Here is a 25,326-nt window from a genome sequence, read left to right on the forward strand (position 1 = left end):
ATCATGTCTTAGCAGGATCAGATGGTGACAGTGCTCCCAGCAGGGTCAGACAGCCAGGGAGCTCAAGTGAATTTAGCAGTATATTAATAATATCGGTGAATGATACAAAGATTCCATCTTGAATTGATGGGTAGACCTAAAGTAGCTACAGGACAGCAGCTTTAAAGCTGCAGTCTGGGATCTAGGAATAATGGTCATTTCAATTATTGAACCATTGATTCTATTCTTGGAAAATATAATGTATAAATGTACACCAAGGTAATTCTTTGTCATGCCTCATTTTAGGAGGATCAGACAGGGGTCTCAGCAGAGTCAGGCAGCCAGGGAAGACCAGTCTTTGACAGAGGTGAGGTGCTTTTTTGCAGATACAACGCTTTATTCTCTCTGTGCCGCAAACACTGGATGAGCCAGATGCTCATGCTCAACTCCTCTAGCTCCACAATGAAATAGGGTGCAGGCCAGGCAGCAGGCTGTTAGCCAGCCTGCCAGCATAGTGGAGTCTGCCACTAGCACAGTCAGTGTAGTCAGCTCAGCTATCACCATTGAGACCGTGTCTGTGCCTCGACCTAGGTTGGGCAAAACTAAACATGGCGGTGTTCGCCTTAGCAATCTCACTAGGATAAAGACCACCTCCATTCCTGTCATTATTGAAAGAGATCATGTTACCTCACATCTCAAAATAGGGCTACTTAATGTTAGATCCCTTACTTCAAAGGCAATTATAGTCAATGAACTAATCACTGATCATAATCTTGATGTGATTGGCCTGACTGAAACATGGCTTAAGCCTGATGAATTTACTGTGTTAAATGAGGCCTCACCTCCTGGCTACACTAGTGACCATATCCCCCGTGCATCCCGCAAAGGCGGAGGTGTTGCTAACATTTACGATAGCAAATTTCAATTTACAAAAAAAAAAATGACGTTTTCGTCTTTTGAGCTTCTAGTCATGAAATCTATGCAGCCTACTCAATCACTTTTTATAGCTACTGTTTACAGGCCTCCTGGGCCATATACAGCGTTCCTCACTGAGTTCCCTGAATTCCTATCGGACCTTGTAGTCATAGCGGATAATATTCTAATCTTTGGTGACTTTAATATTCACATGGAAAAGTCCACAGACCCACTCCAAAAGGCTTTCGGAGCCATCATCGACTCAGTGGGTTTTGTCCAACATGTCTCTGGACCCACTCACTGTCACAGTCATACGCTGGACCTAGTTTTGTCCCATGGAATAAATGTTGTGGATCTTATTGTTTTTCCTCATAATCCTGGACTATCGGACCACCATTTTATTACGTTTGCAATTGCAACAAATAATCTGCTCAGACCCCAACCAAGGATCATCAAAAGTCGTGCTATAAATTCACAGACAACACAAAGATTCCTTGATGTCCTTCCAGATTCCCTCTGTCTACCCAAGGACGCCAGAGGACAAAAATCAGTTAACCACCTAACTGAGGAACTCAATTTAACCTTGCGCAATACCCTAGATGCAGTTGCACCCCTAAAAACTAAAAACATTTCTCATAAGAAACTAGCTCCCTGGTACACAGAAAATACCCGAGCTCTGAAGCAAGCTTCCAGAAAATTGGAACGGAAATGGCGCCACACCAAACTGGAAGTCTTCCGACTAGCTTGGAAAGACAGTACTGTGCAGTACCGAAGAGCCCTTACTGCTGCTCGATCATCCTATTTTTCTAACTTAATTGAGGAAAATAAGAACAATCCGAAATTCCTTTTTGATACTGTCGCAAAGCTAACTAAAAAGCAGCATTCCCCAAGAGAGGATGACTTTCACTTTAGCAGTGATAAATTCATGAACTTCTGTGAGGAAAAGATTATGATTATTAGAAAGCAAATTACGGACTCTTCCTTAAATCTGCGTATTCCTTCAAAGCTCAGTTGTCCTGAGTCTGCACAACTCTGCCAGGACCTAGGATCAAGAGAGACGCTCAAGTGTTTTAGTACTATATCTCTTGACACAATGATGAAAATAATCATGGCCTCTAAACCTTCAAGCTGCATACTGGACCCTATTCCAACTAAACTACTGAAAGAGCTGCTTCCTGTGCTTGGCCCTCCTATGTTGAACATAATAAACGGCTCTCTATCCACCGGATGTGTACCAAACTCACTAAAAGTGGCAGTAATAAAGCCTCTCTTGAAAAAGCCAAACCTTGACCCAGAAAATATAAAAAACTATCGGCCTATATCGAATCTTCCATTCCTCTCAAAAATTTTAGAAAAGGCTGTTGCGCAACAACTCACTGCCTTCCTGAAGACAAACAATGTATACGAAATGCTTCAGTCTGGTTTTAGACCCCATCATAGCACTGAGACGGCACTTGTGAAGGTGGTAAATGACATTTTAATGGCATCGGACCGAGGCTCTGCATCTGTCCTCGTGCTCCTAGACCTTAGTGCTGCTTTTGATACCATCGATCACCACATTCTTTTGGAGAGATTGGAAACCCAAATTGGTCTACACGGACAAGTTCTGGCCTGGTTTAGATCTTATCTGTCGGAAAGATATCAGTTTGTCTTTGTGAATAGTTTGTCCTCTGACAAATCAACTGTAAATTTCGGTGTTCCTCAAGGTTCCGTTTTAGGACCACTATTGTTTTCACTATATATTTTACCTCTTGGGGATGTTATTCGAAAACATAATGTTAACTTTCACTGCTATGCGGATGACACACAGCTGTACATTTCAATTAAACATGGTGAAGCCCCAAAATTGCCCTTGCTAGAAGAATGTGTTTCAGACATAAGGAAGTGGATGGCTGCAAACGTTCTACTTTTAAACTCGGACAAAACAGAGATGCTTGTTCTAGGTCCCAAGAAACAAAGAGATCTTCTGTTGAATCTGACAATTAATCTTAATGGTTGTACAGTCGTCTCAAATAAAACTGTGAAGGACCTCGGCGTTACTCTGGACCCTGATCTCTCTTTTGAAGAACATATCAAGACAATTTCAAGGACAGCTTTTTTCCATCTACGTAACATTGCAAAAATCAGAAACTTTCTGTCCAAAAATGATGCAGAAAAATGAATCCATGCTTTTGTCACTTCTAGGTTAGACTACTGCAAGGCTCTACTTTCCGGCTACCCGGATAAAGCACTAAATAAAATTCAGTTAGTGCTAAATACGGCTGCTAGAATCCTGACTAGAACCAAAAAATTTGATCATATTACTCCAGTGCTAGCCTCTCTACACTGGCTTCCTGTCAAAGCAAGGGCTGATTTCAAGGTTTTACTGCTAACCTACAAAGCATTACATGGGCTTGCTCCTACCTATCTCTCTGATTTGGTCCTGCCGTACATACCTACACGTACGCTACGGTCACAAGACGCAGGCCTCCTAATTGTCCCTAGAATTTCTAAGCAAACAGCTTGAGGCAGGGCTTTCTCCTATAGAGCTCCATTTTTATGGAACGGTCTGCCTACCCATGTCAGAGACGCAAACTCGGTCTCAACCTTTAAGTCTCTACTGAAGACTCATCTCTTCAGTGGGTCATATGATTGAGTGTAGTCTGGCTCAGGAGTGGGAGGGTGAACGGAAAGGCTCTGGAGCAACGAACCGCCATTGCTGTCTCTGCCTGGCCAGTTCCCCTCTTTCCACTGGGATTCTCTGCCTCTAACCCTATTACAGGGGCTGAGTCACTGGCTTACTGGGGCTATCTCATGCCGTCCCTGGAGGGGGTGCGTCACCTGAGTGGGTTGAGTCACTGATGTGGTCATCCTGTCTGGGTTGGCGCCCCCCCCCCCCCCCCCTTGGGTTGTGCCGTGGCGGAGGTCTTTGTGGGCTATACTCAGCCTTGTCTCAGGATGGTAAGTTGGTGGTTGAAGATATCCCTCTAGTGGTGTGGGGGCTGTGCTTTGGCAAAGTGGGTGGGGTTATATCCTTCCTGTTTGGCCCTGTCCGGGGGTGTCCTCGGAATGGGCCACAGTGTCTCCTGACCCCTCCTGTCTCAGCCTCCAGTATTTATGCTGCAGTAGTAGTTTATGTGTCGGGGGGCTAGGGTCAGTTTGTTATATCTGGAGTACTTCTCCTGTCCTATTCGGTGTCCTGTGTGAATCTAGGTGTGCGTTCTCTAATTCTCTCCTTCTCTCTTTCTCTCTCTCGGAGGACCTGAGCCCTAGGACCATGCCCCAGGAATACCTGACATGATGACTCCTTGCTGTCCCCAGTCCACCTGACTGTGCTGCTGCTCCAGTTTCAACTGTTCTGCCTTATTATTATTCAACCATGCTGGTCATTTATGAACATTTGAACATCTTGACCATGTTTTGTTATAATCTCCACCCGGCACAGCCAGAAGAGGACTGGCCACCCCACATAGCCTGGTTCCTCTCTAGGTTTCTTCCTAGGTTTTGGCCTTTCTAGGGAGTTTTTCCTAGCCACCGTGCTTCTACACCTGCATTGCTTGCTGTTTGGGGTTTTAGGCTGGGTTTCTGTACAGAACTTTGAGATATCAGCTGATGTACGATTCACCGTAGAAGCACGGTGGCTAGGAAAAACTCCCTAGAAAGGCCAAAACCTAGGAAGAAACCTAGAGAGGAACCAGGCTATGTGGGGTGGCCAGTCCTCTTCTGGCTGTGCCGGGTGGAGATTATAACAGAACATGGCCAAGATGTTCAAATGTTCATAAATGACCAGCATGGTCGAATAATAATAAGGCAGAACAGTTGAAACTGGAGCAGCTGCACGGCCAGGTGGACTGGGGACAGCAAGGAGTCATCATGTCAGGTAGTCCTGGGGCATGGTCCTAGGGCTCAGGTCCTCCGAGAGAGAGAGAGAAAGAAAGAGAGAAGGAGAGAATTAGAGAATGCACACTTAGATTCACACAGGACACCGAATAGGACAGGAGAAGTACTCCAGATATAACAAACTGACCCCAGCCCCCCGACACATAAACTACTGCAGCATAAATACTGGAGGCTGAGACAGGAGGGGTCAGGAGACACTGTGGCCCCATCCAAGGACACCCCCGGACAGGGCCAAACAGGAAGGATATAACCCCAACCACTTTGCCAAAGCACAGCCCCCACACCACTAGAGGGATATCTTCAACCACCAACCTACCATCCTGAGACAAGGCTGAGTATAGCCCACAAAGATCTCCGCCATGGCACAACCCAAGGGGGGGGCGCCAACCCAGACAGGATGACCACATCAGTAATGTATATTTAATGTATATTTGAGGTGCATGTGTTTATTTTGATGTGTTTTTTTTCCAAACCTACCGTTGGGAATGAAAACATTTTAAGATGTGAACTGGGAAGGAAATTGTGTTGGGAGAGAGGTGAGTTACTGACTAGACTGGTGGGGGTCGGGCATGCAGGCGGCTCGGGCTGGCTGGTCGGTCTGGCTGAAATTTGATACAGAGGATGTCTTAATAAAGACAATCAAAAGTCTGTATTTTTTCAAGAGTTGTTCATTTGTTAGGCTACTGGTTAAAGGTGCAACACAATATGTATTATTGAATTACCTTTGATCTAGTTCAGTCTTATTAATCACTTAAACATATTTAATAATGATCTCTTTGTCACGTTCTGACCATAGTTCTTGTGTGTTTTCCTTGTTTTAGTGTTGGTCAGAACGTGAGCTGGGTGGGCATTCTATGTTGTGTGTCTAGTTTGTCTATTTCTATGTTTGGCCTGATATGGTTCTCAATCAGAGGCAGGTGTTAGTCATTGTCTCTGATTGGGAACCGTATTTAGGTAGCCTGTTTTGTGTTGGGTGGTTGTTTCCTGTTTTTGTTTTCTGCACCAGTTAGGACTGTTTTGGTTTTGCCACGTTTATTGTTTTGTATTCTGTTCATGTTTAGTTTCTCTTATTAAAGAACCATGAACTTTAACCATGCTGCATTTTGGTCCTCCTCTCCTTCCCAGGAAGAAAGCCTTTACACTCTTAACTAGCTTGATGACTGTGGAAATGTTTGCTGACTTCTTGTTCTAAATAAAGACAGCATATTGGATTATATGAAAATGAATGAAATTAGCTTTAGATGCCCAAAGAAATTCTGGGGGAGGACACACAGGTTATGCCCCCCACACTTCCAAAACCAAAGTGGTGCCCATGATTTATACAATAAGCAAAATGATCATGCTGTTTGTATGTGGCTGCCATGAAAGTGAACTGTGTTTGTGTTTGGTCAGGTGTGTATTCATTCTGACGATTCTGTTGAAAAACATTTCATAAACAGAAGAAAACAGAACAAAATGGGGATAAACATACCTGAATTTGTCCAATAGAAACTCTTGTTTGCAACTGTTAGACTAATGATTACACCCTTGATCAGCTAGGCAGGAGATTGCAAGGTGGTATTGAATGTGTCACTGTCTGTCACCTAATTTTCCTCTGGACCTGTGTTGTATACTTTCATTCATAGGATAGGATGTAGCAACCTCATGATGGGTGTAGGGAAAATTTGAGTATCATGTAGTAGCCCAAACCTATCGATGTTACATTGAGCTGGGTGAATGGAATATGCTGTAATAGAAATAAGCCATGTTCATTAAAAAAATCGTCCTCCCTTATCTTAAAAGTTACCGACAGCCACTGGCCTACAGAGGCTGACGGCACCATTTGCCCAACATCTCTGCGAAGGTCATCAGCTAAATTAACCATGCCCATTCATGCCAAGGCAGAAGGGAAAGCCCCATGTTAAAGTGGGAGGTTTTAGTAGTTTCCAGCAAAGGCCTCGAGAGGGACTCTCAAACTACCACATCTGTAGCTGTGTGAGAGAGGAATCAACATATCACAAGGACGAGTTTGGGGGAGATGCAAAGAACTAGATAAAACGTTGAGTACTGCGGACAAAGATAAACAAGTAGGTCGATTATAGTTAGAGTGGAAATTGAGCGTTAAAACGTTGGGATGCCAAATCATTGATGCAACCCGTCGCACCTCTTTCTTTAATTAAGTTAATCTTTAGAAGCAAGCTACGTTGAATATGTATATTTTCGACATAGGATGCAAGTGATAATAATATTTTTGACACCTTATTTTGCATTTGGAAGCATTTTTCCTATATGTGTAGTCTAGTAGGCTCTTGAAATTTGTTGACAAATACCTACTTGAAGAATCAGGCAAAAGTCATAGAGGGCAAAACAGGGGCTTTTTGGACGGGTGTAGTGGAATGGCACTCTGGATAGAGGCGTTTGCCCAACTGCTGTTTCTCGTGTTGGCGTGGGACCCGAGCGCACAAGGAGCGGCACCACAAGATATAAAACACGAGGTGAGTGGTCAAAGAACAAATAACGGGAGATGTTGCCCTATTGAAAATGTATGCATGCAAGTATGACTGTCACTTTGGACAAAAGTTCTGCCAAATGGCATATATTATTATTAAATAAATGCAACAAATATGCATTATTTAAACAATTTGCATTATGATGATTTAATCTGTTATAAAGCAATAGTCCCTACTGTTAAAAAAGTGGAAATAATTTCCCAAGTCTGGGATGCCAGACTGTAGGTAAAACTACGCCTGTGACTATATCGAGTGCAGCTACGACCGGAAGATACTTTTCGTAGTAGGTTAGGATAGCATTTTAGCTAACCTTAAACCTTTTCCTAAACTTTATCAAATTATCCTAACCTGCTGCCTAAATTCTCCTCGCCTGTTACGAAAAAGTAACTTCCGATCGAAGTTGTATTGCACATATTCATAACCTAGCGGGACGGCTTACTTCCAATGTCATTTACACAAAATGTACAGTCATTACCAACTACATTGAAATTCAATCATAAAAATGTACAGATAGATATCATTTAGAATATTAAAATGGTTCTCTTTAGCCTTGGGTGGTGTAGGTAAAGACACATATTGTGTTCTTATTTACTTGGTTTCAGATACATCAAACATTTCACAAATATAATTCAGTTTTAACAGTTCTGGGAAGAATTCTTTGGAAATAACTTGTCTGACATGTTTATTGTCACGCCTCTTGTCCCACAAACACCAGCCACCTATGTATACATATGGTAGGCAAGGAGATACATCGGAATATAATAGTATCCCTTTCATGATTGTACAATTTCAAAAGCTTAATAATAATAATAATAATATATGGTTTACTTCCGCAATCTTTGAGTGCGGTCGAGGATATCCAAGATTACAATTTACAGTAAAACTGGGTGGATGTGGAATTGATCTGGCCTCAGCCAAAGGAAGCAGGCCACAATGGTGATGGCTTGCATGACAACACTTAGGAATGCTGAGGCTGCAAAAAAAGATGAGATGAGAAAAGAAAAAGACAAGAAGGCGGCAAATGGGAGAAATACCATGGTCTCTGTATTGTGGTCAGGTACAGAGGCACTTTCTGAAAGGAGAGGGGATTTAGAGTTGCGCTATAGTTGCAGTATAGAATCCAAGTTCAAAGAGATGCAGAGATAATTGTTGACATCTGTCCTGAGTTAGGGTTGAACTGGGGGAGGGGAGTTTTAAGGGCTTCCTCTGAGGATATGATAGTCTGGTGTTCAGCAGTGGAGGAGGACTCGCCTGTTTCGACTACAGGAAGTTACCATGATGTTAAACCCTTCTGCACCCCACCCTCTGCCATTTAGGACAATGCAGTCAGCTAGATCATGTCCCAGGAAGCTCTGACTTCATCACTGCCCTTTTGATGTTTTTAATCTGACTGCGGGTGCATTAACTGTAATCTTAGCGTAATGTAGGTGCCTGGATTGTATTGCCAGCTGTGCAAATGTAAAGAATAATTGAACTACATTGACCTAGATTAGACTGCCAATTTAGCAGAAAGCAGGCTACTAGGTGAGGGAACTGAAGCATTGATAGTGTTTGTTTGTCATTTAGACAGACTGCTTTTTGCTTCTTCTCCTTTACATGCTTTGGGGTAAATCACCAACAAGCCACATAATACTACTGGTAAAATGAGTCCCTCAAACAGACTCTTACAATGCTTGGCCATCATTTTGCACCAGAACACTCACTAGCTTACACATTAGGTATTGAGAGAGTGATAATACCCTAAATGAACGGTAAATCAAGACCAGCAGTTCTGTTTAATAGTCCGTTGGACTGGGCTCAAAGCAGCTGTGTGAAGACCATAGTACCAGTCATGGAAGGTAGGCAGGTGTGTGAAGACCATAGTACCAGTCATGGAAGGTAGGCAGGTGTGTCATATCCTGTGGCCTCAGGGAGAGATAGGAAGTGGGCATGGGATTTCCTCTTTTCTTGAATTAGTCTCACTGCAGCCTGACCATGACAACACATACAGTGACTGACATAGAGATGGAGGGGGGAGGGGGAGAAAGGGAGGAGTGTTAGTCAGTACAAAGAGGGAACCAGTCTCAAGGAAATGTGAATGAGTGGGAGATGACTAAATGCAAAATGAAGGAGAGAGAGAAAAAGAGGGAAGGGGTACTACCCACATGAAAAGGAACCGAAAATAAGTAATTGTGATGATGCAATTTGGGAACAAAGTGGTTTAGGTTTATGAATGATGTAATTAGGCAATACACAGTGTGACCGGATGTTACTCATAGGCCACATACACTTAGTAGACATCTGCAAGCAGCACTGCTGGGTAGTAACATGGCAATGAGTCTACATCCCAGTTTCCTGACCACACAACCTGACCAGGAAATACTCAGGGTCTTAGTTATAACCTTATCATAATGATAACGTAATTAAGTATATTAGACTGACCTTCTTGTTTTTGCTTTTGAGAAGAGGATTCTCTGTTATTAAGATATGCAGACAAATTGGCTAATGCTCAAATGACTTTGGCATCAGTGGGATGTTTTAAAAATGTTACTTCTTATAAAGTTGAAGTCGGAAGTTTCCATACAATTTAGCCAAATACATTTAAACTCAGTTTTTCACAGTTCCTGAAATGTAATCCTCGTGAAAATTCCCTGTCTTAGGTCAGTTAGGATCCCCACTTTATTTTAAGAATGTGAAATGTCAGAATAATTGTATAGAGAATTATTTATTTCAGCTTTTCTTTATTTCATCACATTCCCAGTGGGTCAGAAGTGTACATACACTCAATTAGTATTTGGTAGCATTGCCTTTAAATGGTTTAACTTGAGTCAAACGTTTCGTGTAGCCTTCCACAAGCTTCCCACAATAAGTTGGGTGAATTTTGGCCCATTCCTCCTGACAGAGCTGGTGTAACTGAGTCAGGTTTGTAGGCATCCTTGCTCGCACACGCTTTTTCAGTTCTGCCCACAAATTTTCTATAGGATTGAGGTCAGGGCTTTGTGATGGCCACTCCAATACCTTGACTTTGTTGTCCTTAAGCCATTTTGCCATAACCTTGGAAGTATGCTTGGGGTCCATTTGGAAGACCCATTTGCGACCAAGCTTTAACTTCCTGACTGATGTCTTGAGATGTTGCTTCAATATATCCACATAATTTTCCTATCTCATGATGTCATCTATTTTGTAAAGTGCACCAGTCCCTCCTGCAGCAAAGCACCCCCCACAACATGATGCAGCCACCCCCGTGCTTCACGGTTGGGATGGTGTTCTTGGGCTTGCAAGCATCCCTCTTTTTCCTCCAAACATAACGATGGTCAGAGGACATTTCTCCAAAAAGTATGATCTTTGTTCCCATGTGCAGTTGCAATCCGTAGTCTGGCTTTTTTATGGTGGTTTTAGAGCACTGGCTTCTTCCTTGCTGAGTGGCCTTTCAGGTTATGGACTGGTAGGACTGGTTTTACTGTGGATATAGATACTTTTGTACCTGTTTCCTCCAGCATCTTAACAAGGTCCTTTGCTGTTGTTCTGGGATTGATTTGCACTTTTTGCACCAAAGTAAGTTCATATCTAGGAGACACAACGCGTCTCCTTCCTGAGTGGTATGACGGCTGCGTGGTCCCATGGTGTTTATACTTGCGCACTATTGTATGTACAGATGAGAGTGGCGTTTGGAAATTGCTCCCAAGGATGAACCAGACTTGTGGAGGTCTACAATTTATTTTCTGAGGTCTTGGCTGATTTCTTTTGATTTTCCCATGATGTCAAGCAAGGAGGCCCTGAGTTTGAAGGTAGGCCTTGAAATACATCCACAGGTTCACCTCTAATTGACTCAAATGATGTCGGAAGCTTCTAAGCCATGACATCATTTTCTGAATTTTCCAAGCTGTTTAAAGGCACAGTCAACTTAGTGTATGTAAACTTCTGACCCACTGGAATTGTGATACAGTGAATTATAAGTGAAATAATCTGTCTGTAAACAATTGTTTAAAAAATTACTTGTGTCATGAACAAAGTATATATCCTAACTGACTTGCCAAAACTATAGTTCGTTTACAATACATTTTTGGAGTGGTTGAAAAACGAGTTTTAATGACTCCAACTTTAGTGTATGTAAACTTCCGACTTCAACTGTATATATAATAACAATATATGCCATTTAGCAGACACTTTTATCGTAAGCAACTTACAGTCATTTTACATATTGGGGGTGGTGGGAATTGAAACCACTACCACTGGCGTTACAAGTGCCATGCTCTATCAACTGAGCTGCTTCTTTTGCTCAGTCTTGTTGATGCTGGCTAGAGGACTGTTTGCATAGACAGCTGGAATCCCATACACACTATGTGCATGTAGAGACGAGTCAGAGGTCAGGGAGGTTTATCAGTAACATCCACATAGAAGATTTATGACGATAATGTTGTAACACCACCCAGACACATTTATGTTTATTGATTCTTATGATATACACTACATGACCAAAAGTATGTGGACACCTGCTCGTCGAACATCTCATTATAAAATCATGGGCATTAATATGGCGATGGTCTGGCCTGCAGTCGGCGTTCCAATTCATCCCAAAGGTGTTCGATGGGGTTCGGGTCAGGGCTAGAATGTCATTGTATGCTGTATCGTTAAGATCTCCCTTCACTGGAACTAAGTGGTGTAGCTCGAACCATGAAAAACACCCCCAGACCATTATTCCTCCTCCACCAAACTTACAGTTGGGGCAGGTAGCGTTCTCCTGGCAACCGCCAAACCCAGATTCGTCTGTCAGATTGCCAGATGGTGAAGCGTGATTCATCACTCCAGAGAACGCGTTTCCACTGCTCCAGAGTCCAATGTGACGAGCTTTATAACACTTCAGCCGATGCTTGGCATTGCGCATGGTGATCTTAGGCTGCTCGATCATGGAAACACATTTCATGAAGCTCCCGACAAACAGTTATTGTGCTAACGTTGCTTCCAGAGGCAGTTTGGAAATCGGTAGTGAGTGTTGTAACTGAGGACAGAATATTTTTTTACGCTCTACGCACTTCAGCACTCGGCAGTCCCGTTCTGTGAGCTTGTGTGGCTTACCACTTCGCAGCTGAGCAGTTGTTGCTCCTAGATGTTTGCACTTCACAATAACAGCACTTACAGTTGACTGGGGCTGCTCTAGCAGGGCAGAAATTTGACAAACTGACTTGTTCGAAAGGTGGCATCCTATGACGGTGCCACGTAAAAAGTCACTGAGCTCTTCAGTAAGGCCATTCTACTGCCAATGTTTGTCTATGGAGATTGCATGGCTGTGTGCTCGATTTTATACACCTGTCAGCAATGGGTGTGGCTGAAATAGCCGAATCCACAAATTTGAAGGGGTGTCCACATATTTTGACCATGTAGTGTATGTATGTGTTGTGATTTGTAATACTGTGTGCTGTGGCTCCTAAGCCAAGTGTCTTGTATGGGCCAGATCATTGTGTATCTAGCTATGAGCTATGAGGCTTCTTTCTCATGCTCTGTTGTTGTGTTTGTTGGTAGTCATTGTGACACACTAAGTGGATCAGTAATCTGGAGAACCAAGCCAAATTTCATGTAAGTCTTTTTAAGGTCAGGGAAGTCATATCCTTGCCTCTAAAAAGCCTGGGGCTATTCATTTATTATTTTGTTCATGGAAAATGTCTATATACTAGGTCTTACTCACTCAACTAACTAAAGCAAATAAAGGGACCACTATAACTGCCCACTGCCCACTCACTCTCTAGGCTTCAGTGATCAAAACGACAAGAGTTAGGAGTAGTATACCCTTATTGAAGAACACTTAATTAAAGACTGTTCTTTGTGGACCCACCAATGGGACCATGGATGGGAGGAGTGGGACTCACTAGGCTTATCATTGAAACAAGTATTCAGTGTTGATCAATGGCTCTCTCGCACATACATCCATTTTAAATACAGTTTAACAACAACACACACTATGAAAGACCTAGATAGAAGACTAGAATGTTCTGTCGTAACCGGCCGCGACCGGGAGGTCCGTGGGGCGACGCACAATTGGCCTAGCGTCGCCCGGGTTAGGGAGGGCTTGGTCGGTAGGGGTGTCCTTGTCTCATCGCGCACCAGCGACTCCTGTGGCGGGCTGGGCGCAGTGTACGCTAGCCAAGGTGGCCAGGTGCACGGTGTTTCCTCCGGCGCATTGGTGCGGCTGGCTTCCGGGTTGGATGTGCGCTGTGTTAAAGAAGCAGTACGGCTGGTTGGGTTGTGTATCGGAGGACGCATGACATTCAGCCTTCGTCTCTCCCGAGCCCGTACGGGAGTTGTAGCGATGAGACAAGATAGTAGCTACTACAACAATTGAATACCACGAAATTGGGGAGAAAAAGGGGTAAAAGAAAAAAAAAAAAAAAAAGAAAAAAAAGAAGACTAGAATGAAAGGTATAGTGGCCTCAGAAAGAGCAGCTGTGGCCTTATGTCAAGCATAGAATTGAATCTTGTCCTGAAACAAACTATTCCTCTAAGACATGTCCTCACACCTCCATTATATTTCTATTATCATAATCCATTAATTACACGCTTCACCATCCCTCTTTTTCATGATGAAAGACCTCTTTCACATATTAAGTCTTAACACAGAGAACAGGGTCTCCCCGAGAGAGATTAGTCCCCTCCATTCCAAGCACGCCTACGTGTCTAGAGAATTTTGAGTAATCACGTTTTTCAACAGAATCAGCGGAATTAATACACCCCTGATCACACAGCATGATCACTTTGCTCGTTGTATATATAATTCCTTCTCGCAACTATCTATGTGCGCTCCTCCTCTCCCCTTTTTCCTTTGCTTGTGGACTTCAGTGCAGAACACATCAGCTGTCTGTGACCAGGCAAGAAAACCTTTCCAAGCCAAACCTTCATATCATGACCGCTGACCGCTACACACATCCTACAGCATTGTCACGTCATAGTCTAGAGCGTCATAGTCTAGAGCTACTAGAACTAACGCGTTAGTAAACCCGCTACAATCAAGCAGTTCAGTCAATGCAGTTTAGCTGTTACACCAGCGGGCCACTGTCGTAATCAATTAATAAAGCCAAAAGCTTACCCTGACTTGGAAAAGTTCTAGTTTTGCATAGTCATAGGCAGCTAACTAACATAGCATCCCTCTCTGTTTGAGCCGGGTGTTTGAGTAAGCTAAACTAGCTAGCTGAATTTGCTAGCTAAGTGAATGTTGAAAAAAATACAACCTAATATAGCTCTCTCTCTCTCTGAAAAAAATATATACTTTGAAATATAGTAAGCTCCCTCTCTCTCTTGCCTCTCCTTCATTTTTAAATAAATACATTTGTTCAAAACTATTCAACTGTTGTCTTTCTCTCTCTTTAAGTCAACAACTGTCCACATTTTATGCACTGCAGTGCTAGCTAGCTGTAGCTTATGCTTTCAGTACTGGATTCATTCTGGAGGACGTCCTCCGGATGTTTAAATCAAATTTTATTGGTCACATACACATATTTAGCAGATGTTATTGGTCACATACACATATTTAGCAGATGTTATTGGTCACATACACATATTTAGCAGATGTTATTGGTCACATACACATATTTAGCAGATGTTATTGGTCACATACACGTATTTAGCAGATGTTATTGGTCACATACACGTATTTAGCAGATGTTATTGGTCACATACACATATTTAGCAGATGTTATTGGTCACATACACATATTTAGCAGATGTTATTTGTCACATACACATATTTAGCAGATGTTATTGTGGGTGTAGCGAAATGCTTGTGGTCCTAGCTCCAACAGTGCAGTAGTATCTAACAATTCACAATAATACACAAATCTAAAAGTAAAATAATGGAATAAAGAAATATATAAATATTAGGACGAGCAATGTCGGAGTGGCATTGACTAGCATACAGTAGAATACAGTATCTACATATAAAATTAGTAAAGCCGTATGTAAACATGATTAAAGTGACTAGTGTTCCATTATTAAAGTGGCCAGAGATTCCATCTCTATGTATATAGGGCAGCAGTCTCTAAGGTGCAGGGTTGAGTAGCCAGGTGGTAGCCGGCTAGTGATGGCTATTTAACAGTCGGTGGCCTTTTGATAGAAGCTGTATTTCAGTCTTTTGGTCCCAGCTTTGATGCACCTGTACTGACCTCGCCTTCTGGATGTTAGCGGGGCGAACAGGCCGTGGCTCATGTGGTTGATGTCCTTGATGATCCTTTTGGCCTTCCTTTGACATTGGGTGCTGTAGTTGTCCTTGAGGGCAGGCAGTGTGCCCACGGTGATGCGTTGGGCAGACCGTACCACCCTCTGGAGAGCCCTGCGGTTGCGGGAGGTGCAGCTGCCGTACCAGGCGGTGCAGTTGCCATACCAGGCAGTGATACAACCCGACAGAATGCTCTCAATTGTGCATCTGTAAAAGTTTCTGAGGGTCTTAGGGGCCAAGCCGAATTTCAGCTTATCAAGTTGTCATAATTACTGTATAAGTCTATGGAAGGTGGTGAGAACCATGAGCCTTCTAGGTTTTGTATTAAAGTCGATGTACCCAGAGGAGGATGGAAGCTAGCTGTCCTCCGGCTATATCATGTTGCTACCCTACAGAGTGTTGCTGAGGCTACTGTAGATCATCATGTCAAAACAGTGTGTTTTAATAAATTATTTGGTGATGTGAATATATTTTGTATTGTTCTAAAAATGAGAACTTGTTTAATGTTTCACGATTTTTATTTATATGAAATTCACTGAGGAGCATGGTCCTCCACTGAGGAGCATGGTCCTCCACTGAGGAGCCTCCACTAGTATAATGAAACTGCTGACATTTTACTGTTGATAGAGAAAATGCTGAAATGGCATCATTACTAGTTAATTAAAAGTGTTGTTATGTTATTTATGTTCCTGGAACATGGACACCAACCTAACAGGAAGTTACATACACTATAGTAACGATGTACTGACTGTGCACAGGGTGTGGTTGTTCACAATAATTTACCCTCAGGCCTTTGGGTTTTCCATATTAGAAAAGAGAGGGAGAGGGGAAGGAGGAGTGGGGAGAGAAGAGGACAGAGAGACGGGTAGGGGGGAGAGGTTTTGACTTTGAGGTTTGGATGGGATCATAGAGAAATTCCCAGTAAAATGACTGACTGACTGACTGTGCTGTTTCAATAGAGACTGACATTAATGCAACTGAAGAGTTTAGTCTACTTTTGTGAAGAACTAAATAGTTGAAGGTCAAACATACAATCAAACAAATTGTATTTAGAGTTGTGAAAAACACTTCCTGGCTGTGTGCTAGCTTATTGACAATGTTCAAGTCAGGATGTGTTCGGTAAAGAATATCAGAGAAGTATCAGCTTTCACTACCTCCAACTCCTGTTTGGGGGGGAGAGAAAGGGCAGAGCTGAAACTGTGTGGGAGAGGTTTGGGACCCAGCCACGGGTTCTGCTCCAAATAGAAAGAGGGATGCACCAGAGTTTAATAAGTTTCCAGGGGAAAGTAAGGTCAGATATATAATAATTCGGCACCTTCTCTAGTGCAGCCAGACACTGTAATCTTACAAGAACAAGCCTGGAAAGCGAGGCCACCCTAGACCTATAGGGATGTAAGGACTTACTGCAGAGGCCCAACTGGAATAAAAAATCTCATAAACAATTATGACATATATCTGGAGCATGGTCTCAATCAAAAACGATAGTTCTGTAGTCCAATAGAGACCATGTTTGCCATGTACACACAAACACAATGAAAAAGACACCAGAGTACTATAGTTCATAACTTACAATGTGGAAATATTTTACCAACAGAGTGTTTTCAGTTTCACTGTTCAGTCTTTGTCTACCAGGATTTAGAATTTTCCCTACAAGGGCTTTAGTGAAATCTGAGCTGTCTTTGTGGGTGCCATTTTGCCCTGGTTTGGTTTCAGTACATCAGTACATCAGAGTCCCATTGGGCTGGCTGGACACAGTCACTGAAGAGTAGTGTTGATGTTTGAATACTTTTATACTTACCCATTGGAATGACCAGCACCTGTTTGTGGACATTGTGCTTCTCCTGCAAGCCAAAACATATGAAAACCTAAATTAGAGCTTATTCGTTATTTATGTCATTGTGAAATGTATATCAACACCAGAGCCCACTCTGTCTTATTTGAAGACATTCAACAGATGTTGATTTATTCATAGTATATTAAGTCTTCACCCATTTGAGACATGTTGTAACAGTACAACCTCCATGTTTCAGGTGTGGTTGCAGCAATATGGCTACCTGCCGCCAGGTGACCTGCGGACACATGCTTCCCGCTCCCCTTACTCCATCACCACGGCCATCACAGCCATGCAGAGATTCTACGGCCTGACCATCACCGGCTCTATCGACAATAACACTTTAGAGTGAGTCCCTTTCATGCTAAACTGTTGCAGGTTCAGTACCATATTACCCTATTTGTTAGAGTTTCTTCTGGTCAGGTCATGTGGCAAGGAAAACGCATGGTCTTACCTGTGTGAACTCACTGATTCAAAGTTAAATTAATCAATGACCTGTTTCCAAGATAGAGATTCTACTGGGCATTGTGTGACCGGTCCCTGAATTGTGTTTGCCAGGGCGATGAAGCGGCCGCGCTGTGGAGTTCCAGACAAGTTTGGCACTGTGCTGAAGAGCAACCTAAGAAAGAAGCGCTATGCTATCCAGGGCCTGAAATGGGACAAGACCGATCTCACCTATTGGTAGGTTAGCCCTCCAACTCTAAGTGCATGTGTAGGGTAAAAATGAAAAGAACCCTCACAACCCATATGGTGAAGTCAAGTCATGCTGTAAATTCCCCTCACCTCAACCAGATTTTCAGAAAAGTCAGTTGTGTATCACCGTTTTCTCTCTTATTCCCCCTGTCTCCATCTTCCTCCTTTCACAAACTGTTCTCTTCTCTCTCTAATGGTGCCCCCTCTCTCCATCTCTCAGTATACAGAACTACACCCCTAAGGTGGGGGAATATGAGACCAATGAGGCTATCAGGAAGGCCTTCAAGGTGTGGGAGAATGTGACCCCTCTACGCTTCAGGGAGATCCCCTACAGTCACATACGGGACAGGGTGGTGGACATGGCAGACATCATGCTCTTCTTCGGTGAGGGTTTCCATGGTGATGCCAGTCCCTTCGATGGCGAGGGGGGCTTCTTGGCACACGCCTACTTCCCCGGTAACGGCATAGGGGGAGACACTCACTTTGACTCTGCAGAGCCCTGGACGGTCGGCAACAGTGATCTGTCAGGTGAGTGACCTTGAGTGTTTGGAAGAGGAACGTTATGACGGGAATTCATGTTTGATTCCCGATGTCAGGAAAACCAGTTTAACCTGTTGGGAGTTACCATGCTCCCCGGGCAGTTGTGAGCAGCAGGCCATAAAACACACCATCAACAGGCCCCAACGTGTTTGTGTTTTGAACTTATCTCCAGGGCATGTTTGTGTGGGGGAGATGAATGATCTACAGATTTTTTTAGTTTTTAGTTTTGATGGTGAGAGAGAGGCCTGCTATTTAAAACCATAGTAATAGGGTGTCAATACTTTAGATGTTTCTAGTCAGTTACATTTGAATAGTGCTTTTGCTATACATGCTTAAGCTATTGTTATACAAGATTGAATTTCATGGGACAATTTAATGTGATGGTGATGACATGGTACCTTCTTTCTCAGATACTGTGTTATGGTATTGGCATGGTTCTGTTGGTCTTAGGCAATGATGTGTTCCTGGTGTCGGTACATGAGCTGGGTCATGCTCTTGGCCTGGAGCACTCCAACGACCCCTCTGCCATCATGGCTCCATTCTACCAGTGGATGGACACCGAGAACTTCCAGCTGCCTGAAGATGACCTCAGGGGAATACAGCAAATCTATGGTGAGCAAAGGCTAAGAGAAAATGCTTTATCATTCATTATCATTACTGATAGTTGTTCTACTGTATCTATGCTGTAACTAGGGCCCAGAGTTCATTTTTATCAGATCACAAAAAAAGGGCCTATGTAATGATAGTAGTAGAGGATAACATTGGATTACATCTCCCGCTACCCTGCAGGGGGTAGATCAGGTGGTGGCCCTCGCCCTCCTCCACCTAACCCACGCTCCCCTCACCACCCACCCAAACCCACTCACACCCCATACAACCCTGGCTTTGGTCCTGACATCTGTGAGGGACACTTTGACACCATCGCCATCCTCCGAGGAGAAATGTTTGTGTTCAAGGTACTTAATTACAGATATATAGCTGAAATCAGCTTTGATGTTGTGTGTATATACAGTGGGGCAAAAAAGTATTTAGTCAGCCACCAATTGTGCAAGTTCTCCCACTTAAAAAGATGAGAGGCCTGTAATTTTCATCATAGGTACACTTCAACTATGACAGAGAAAATGAGAAAAGAAAATCCAGAAAATCACATTGTAGGATTTTTAATGAATTTATTTGCAAATTATGGTGGAAAATAAGTATTTGGACACCTACAAACAAGCAAGATTTCTGGCTCTCACAGACCTGTAATTTCTTCTTTAAGAGGCTCCTCTCGTTACTTGTATTAATGGCACCTGTTTGAACTTGTTATCAAGTATAAAAGACACCTGTCCACAACCTCAAACAGTCACACTCCAAACTCCGCTATGGCCATGACCAAAGAGCTGTCAAAGGACACCAGAAACAAAATTGTAGACCTGCACCAGGCTGGGAAGACTGAATCTGCAATAGGTAAGCAGCTTGGTTTGATGAAATCAACTGTGGGAGCAATTATTAGGAAATGGAAGACATACAAGACCACTGATAATCTCCCTCGATCTGGGGCTCCACGCAAGATCTCACCCCGTGGGGTCAAAATGATCACAAGAACGGTGAGCAAAAATCCCAGAACCACACGAGGGGACCTAGTGAATGACCTGCAGAGAGCTGGGACCAAAGTAACAAAGCCTACCATCAGCAAGGGCATTGAAGTTGAAACGTGGCTGTGTCTTTCAGCATGACAATGATCCCAAACACACCGCCCGGGCAACGAAGGAGTGGCTTCGTAAGAAGCATTTCAAGGTCCTGGAGTGGCCTAGCCAGTATTGAGATGAACTTTTGTTATTGACCAAATACTTTTTACTTCTTACTATTTTCCACCATAATTTGCAAATAAATTCATTAACAATCCTACAATGTGATTTTCTGGATTTTTTTTTCTCATTTTGTCTGTCATAGTTGAAGTGTACCTATGATGAAAATTACAGGCCTCTTTCATCTTTTTAAGTGGGAGAACTTGCACAATTGGTGGCTGACTAAATACTTTTTTGCCCCACTGTACATGTATATTTAGTTTGTAGAGGTCTTAACCCTGTCTCTCTCTCTCCTTCAGGATAAGTGGTTCTGGAGAGTCCGTAACAACGCGGTTCTGGATGGGTACCCAATGCCAATAGGCCATTTCTGGAGGGGCCTGCCGTCAAACATCAATGCTGCTTATGAAAGGGATGATGGCAATTTTGTATTTTTCAAAGGTAAATTTGACTTTACTCTGTTAACATTACAACCTCTGTTAAGGTTCCGTCACAATATTTACATAGTCTACTATTCCCATTAAGTTAGATATCATTACTGAGGAAAACCACTCATTCAGATTCTCTCTCTCACTCTGTGTAGGAGACAGGCACTGGGTTTTCAAGGAGTCTCTTCTGGAGGATGGCTACCCCAAGCCTCTGAAGGAGATTGGAAGTGGTCTACCCAAAGACAAAATAGACGCTGCGCTCTTCTACACCCCCACCGGCAAGACATACTTCTTCAGAGGACACAAGTCAGTCTTTTTGCATCTGATTGTCTCTGTGTCTTTGTTTCGGTCAACATTACTTGACAGAGTGGAGTGGAGCGTACAAGACTAAAGAACGTTGAAAACATATTTCTCTGTCATGAATTGCCCTATTTGGCCATTCGATGATAGCAAATTTCCCAAATAAGTGGTTCTGACTTTTGACCAGCAATGTGAAACAAAGAAATGCTACAATGATACTATTCACTCACTGAATATCAGTTATCCGGCTGAACTCAAGAGGCCAAGCTAAGAGAACCAGAACGTCTGTCTCCGGCAGGTTTTGTCTTTCAGTGGCTCACTTAGCCTACATCTCATAACCCAGAGCACACCAGCTGAGAAACCACATCTTTGGAAGAGTAATAGGCCTGTAGGTGTGAGGTCAGCACAGACCAGAGGTTTGGAGACATGCGGATGCACTGACGTTGAACTGAAACATGTCTATCTCTCCCCATGTTAGGTACTATCGGTACAATGAGGACTCACGCTCTGTGGACCCTGAATACCCCAAACCCATCAGTGTGTGGCAGGGCGTCCCAGACAATATTAAAGCTGGCATCATGAGCAGAGACCAAGGTAACCATCCTGTGTGTTTTTGTGTACGTGCGTGTGGGTGCATGCACGTGTGCAGTTTATATTTTTTCTGTTTTAATCTAGAGGAAAACAGTTATTCCAACTCTGGATTTATTTTGTTCATCTTTATCTCCACACTGTATTTGTCTCTCAGGACACACCTACTTCTACAAAGCCAATAAGTATTGGAAGTTCAACAACCAGAAGCTTCGTGTTGAGCCTGGATACCCCAAGTCTGCTCTTAAGGACTGGATGGGCTGTCCAGAGGAGGACCCCAAGACCGACGGAGGGAGAGGGGGTGGAGGACAAGACCGGGAAGACAGAAAGGAGGATAGAGACGAGACGGAGGTGATCATCATCGAGGAGGAGGGAGGATCTGGCGGAGGGGCGGGCGTGGTGGCGGCGGTGGTGGTTCCCCTCATGCTGCTGGCGTGTGTGATCCTCACTCTGGGGGCACTGCTGTTCTTCCGCAGGTACGGCACCCCACGCCGTCTCCTCTACTGTCAACGCTCACTACTGGACAAGGTGTAGAGGGGAGGAGACGGAGAGAGAAGGAACGAGAGGAGGTTGAAGAGTTGAGAGGGACTGTATAGGAGAGAAAAGAGCAAACAGAGGGAAATGCAAGTGGAGATGAGGGAAAAAAATTAGAGAACTAAAGTCAAAGGGATCTGTAGACTGTGAGCGAAGGTTAGCCAGAGCAAGATATATTTGTTAGCTGTAGCTTAGATATTCCTTACCGGGGCCAACTTAAATATGGAATAGATTCCTTTTGCTCTTACACTCCCACTCTATTCCTCTATTTCTCCCCCCTCTTCTGTTCTCTCATTGTGGTTGTTGATGCCAGCTCATCGCTGTTTGTTTAGCCTTTTTAAATTTTGTTTTTCAGTTGCTGTTGTCAGTGTTTGTGTCCTGGTAAATTTCAGCTTTATTTGAACATAATTATGTGCAGTGCCTCCATCCATCCATTCCAGCACCTATTGTGTTAAAGAATACAACCAGCGTCATGTGATGTTCTGCTCCATGTTAGTAGAGGATGCTAGATTCTGTCAAAGCCATTCACCTATTAAGTGTTGCCTCATATACAGTATCTCAGTTATATCACATGAACTATGAACGGTCTGGAGAGAGAGGGGATAAACACTGAGTTTACCAAACATTAGGAACACCTTCCTAATATTGAGTTGCACCCTACCCCCTTTGCCCTCAGAACAGACTCAATTCGTCGGGGAATAGACTACAAGGTGTCGAAAGCGTTCCACAGAGATGCTGGCCCATGTTGACTCCAATGCTTCCCACAGTTGTGCCAATTTGTCTGGATGTCATTTGGATGGAGGACCATTCTTGATACACACAGGAAACTGTTGAGCATTTAAAAAAAACAGCATTGTTGCAGTTCTTGACACAAACCGGTGCACCTGGCACCTACTATGGAGTTGGGGGGCCAGACCCTGGTTTCTACACAATGAGAACACTCTTTACAGCAAATACTGTTTGCTGTGAATTATTAGTATCTTTCATATGAATCTTAACCTTGTGACCCATTCTATACACCTGTGATTTGTCATGAACATCCAGAAGGATGGACTTAGTCCTGCTGGTTGGGCTCTCGCTGAATCACCTACGTGGGGCTCGTTGACAAGCTCCATTACTGCAATAATTCAATAATAAAGTTGACGAAATGTAAAAGTCTCTCCTTCTGATTAGAATAATTCCACGACAGTCCTTAATATTCTTTAATGTCATGCAGTGTTTTAATTATTATTATAATGATTATTATTATGATTATTATTATTATCAATGATGTTGTCATTATTATTATGTCTAGTACTATTGTTTTTTGTTCTCCATGTATAGAATGTGTTTGTGTACATTGTCATTAAATGTCCTGCTGGACAGGGAACTACGTTTTGAAAGTGGCCTTAAATGTATATTTGATTTGAGGGAAAGGGAATGGGATGGGGATATTATTTTGTGAAACTTGATTGTTTTTCCATCTCAATGCAATAAATAGAAGATATGAAAATGACTCCTTTTTGTCATTGCACTTGTTTACAGTTCTCAAATCATGGTGCTGTTTTTATTTTTCAGGGACGCAAAGGTTTACTTACTGGTATTTAGAACAATAATAATGATATTCATTTTTATAATTATAATAATTATAACTACTGTATTTAAAGTATTTGAATAAGATTGTGCCTGTCTTTTTCACATTAATCCTTTAAATAAAATGTTTTTAAAAATGCATAGTAGTATGTGCTCTTTATTTTTGTTTCAGCACTAATTGGTCAGTCACAGACATACACAGGAATTTACACTCAGAGGCACTCCTTAACAAATGACTTCGTAAACAACTTACGCAAGTAAAATCCTAACTGAAGCTCAATATCACCCTGGTATTGTAATCATTCACCCTTACTGCTTACCTACTCTCCATATTGCTCCACCTTACCATCGTACGGCAACTGGTCCCATACTCACTCTTCCTTTACCTCCAGGGTTCTTACTCCCCAAAAGCTCCACTCTCTTACTGGTGCTTGGCAACTGGCAGGCCTGAAACTGGGTCGGAAAACAAAGACTATGTCTAAGGATTAAATGAAACTAGGAATGAAGAGGATTGTGTAAACCCTATGGCGTTCATGGCACGAAAACATATCTCGGCTATAGGGAGGGAGGGAGGGTGTGTGTGTGTGTGTGTGTGTGTGTGTGTGTGTGTGTGTGTGTGTGTGTGTGTGTGTGTGTGTGTGTGTGTGTGTGTGTGTGTGTTATATGAGCCAATAGAGCAAGCAATCAAATCATGAAGCAACTGGCTAAGGCGTCTCCTAACAGCTAATGAGCCTTTGACAAAAAACTGATTTGTGCATGAGAGAAAGAGAGAGAGAGGAAATCACTTTAGTTAACATATTCAATGTTATGATTAAAGCATGACGTTTGGGCAATTACGTTGATGAGGTAGTGTATTTTCCTATTGTGTTAAAATGATTTAGGTTGACCAGCCTTTCCATCTGCTGGAGACAGTGTGTTGTGGATTGAGTTTTGAACTGGGGAGAGAGTCATGAGGCTCACTTGGTTGGGATGGGAAGGGAGAGGGAGTGTTGAATCACATTTGGAAGCCAGAGATGGAGAAGAATTCCATTAACAACATCTGGAATTCCAACTGCATCTGAACTGCCAGACACACAGCAGGCCAACAGGATGGCGGTTGGAGGGGGTATTTCCATTGTGTGCTGAGTATATCACTGTAAATGTACATGTTTTATGTGTACGAGTCTACCTCCATGCCTTGTGAACTTGTCAGACGTGTGTTTGTGGGGAGATTTGTGTGTGTGTGTGTGTGTGTGTGTGTGTGTGTGTGTGTGTGTGTGTGTGTGTGTGTGTGTGTGTGTGTGTGTGTGTGTGTGTGTGTGTGTGTGTGTGTGTGCACTTACTCTTTTCCCAGCTGATTCTTCAGTATGAAAAACAACCTCAGCATATTCCTCCCCACAAATCCCTTTCTATCTCTCTCCCTCCCTCCCTCTCCTTCTTCCCCTCTCTCTCTTTCCTCTCTCTCTGTGTAATTGGAAACAGTTTCTTCCCTTTTGGCTAAATTACTAACTTTTTTCACAATCCCTAACAAAGACCACTCCGCTCAATAACCTCCTCCTTTCCCAGCCCCTCTTTCATCATCCACCTCTCATTTCTCTTTCCAAATAGATGAACAGAAGAAAACCCACTA

General features: G+C 43.0%; 1 protein-coding gene across 1 annotated transcript; it reads left to right on the top strand.

Moving 5' to 3' along the window:
- Positions 1-6,735: 6,735 nt before the first annotated feature.
- Positions 6,736-23,637, top strand: LOC139387194 (matrix metalloproteinase-14-like). The gene is made up of 10 exons (XM_071133260.1): positions 6,736-7,247; positions 17,475-17,623; positions 17,834-17,956; positions 18,189-18,496; positions 18,959-19,120; positions 19,298-19,464; positions 20,598-20,736; positions 20,879-21,029; positions 21,502-21,617; positions 21,769-23,637. Exons 1-10 carry the CDS (start codon positions 7,149-7,151, stop codon positions 22,143-22,145), a joined length of 1,791 nt encoding a protein of 596 aa, XP_070989361.1. The 5' UTR covers positions 6,736-7,148; the 3' UTR covers positions 22,146-23,637.
- Positions 23,638-25,326: the final 1,689 nt, after the last annotated feature.

The sequence above is a fragment of the Oncorhynchus clarkii genome, chromosome 28 (genome assembly GCF_045791955.1).
Source record: "Oncorhynchus clarkii lewisi isolate Uvic-CL-2024 chromosome 28, UVic_Ocla_1.0, whole genome shotgun sequence".
Lineage (NCBI taxonomy): Eukaryota > Metazoa > Chordata > Actinopteri > Salmoniformes > Salmonidae > Oncorhynchus > Oncorhynchus clarkii.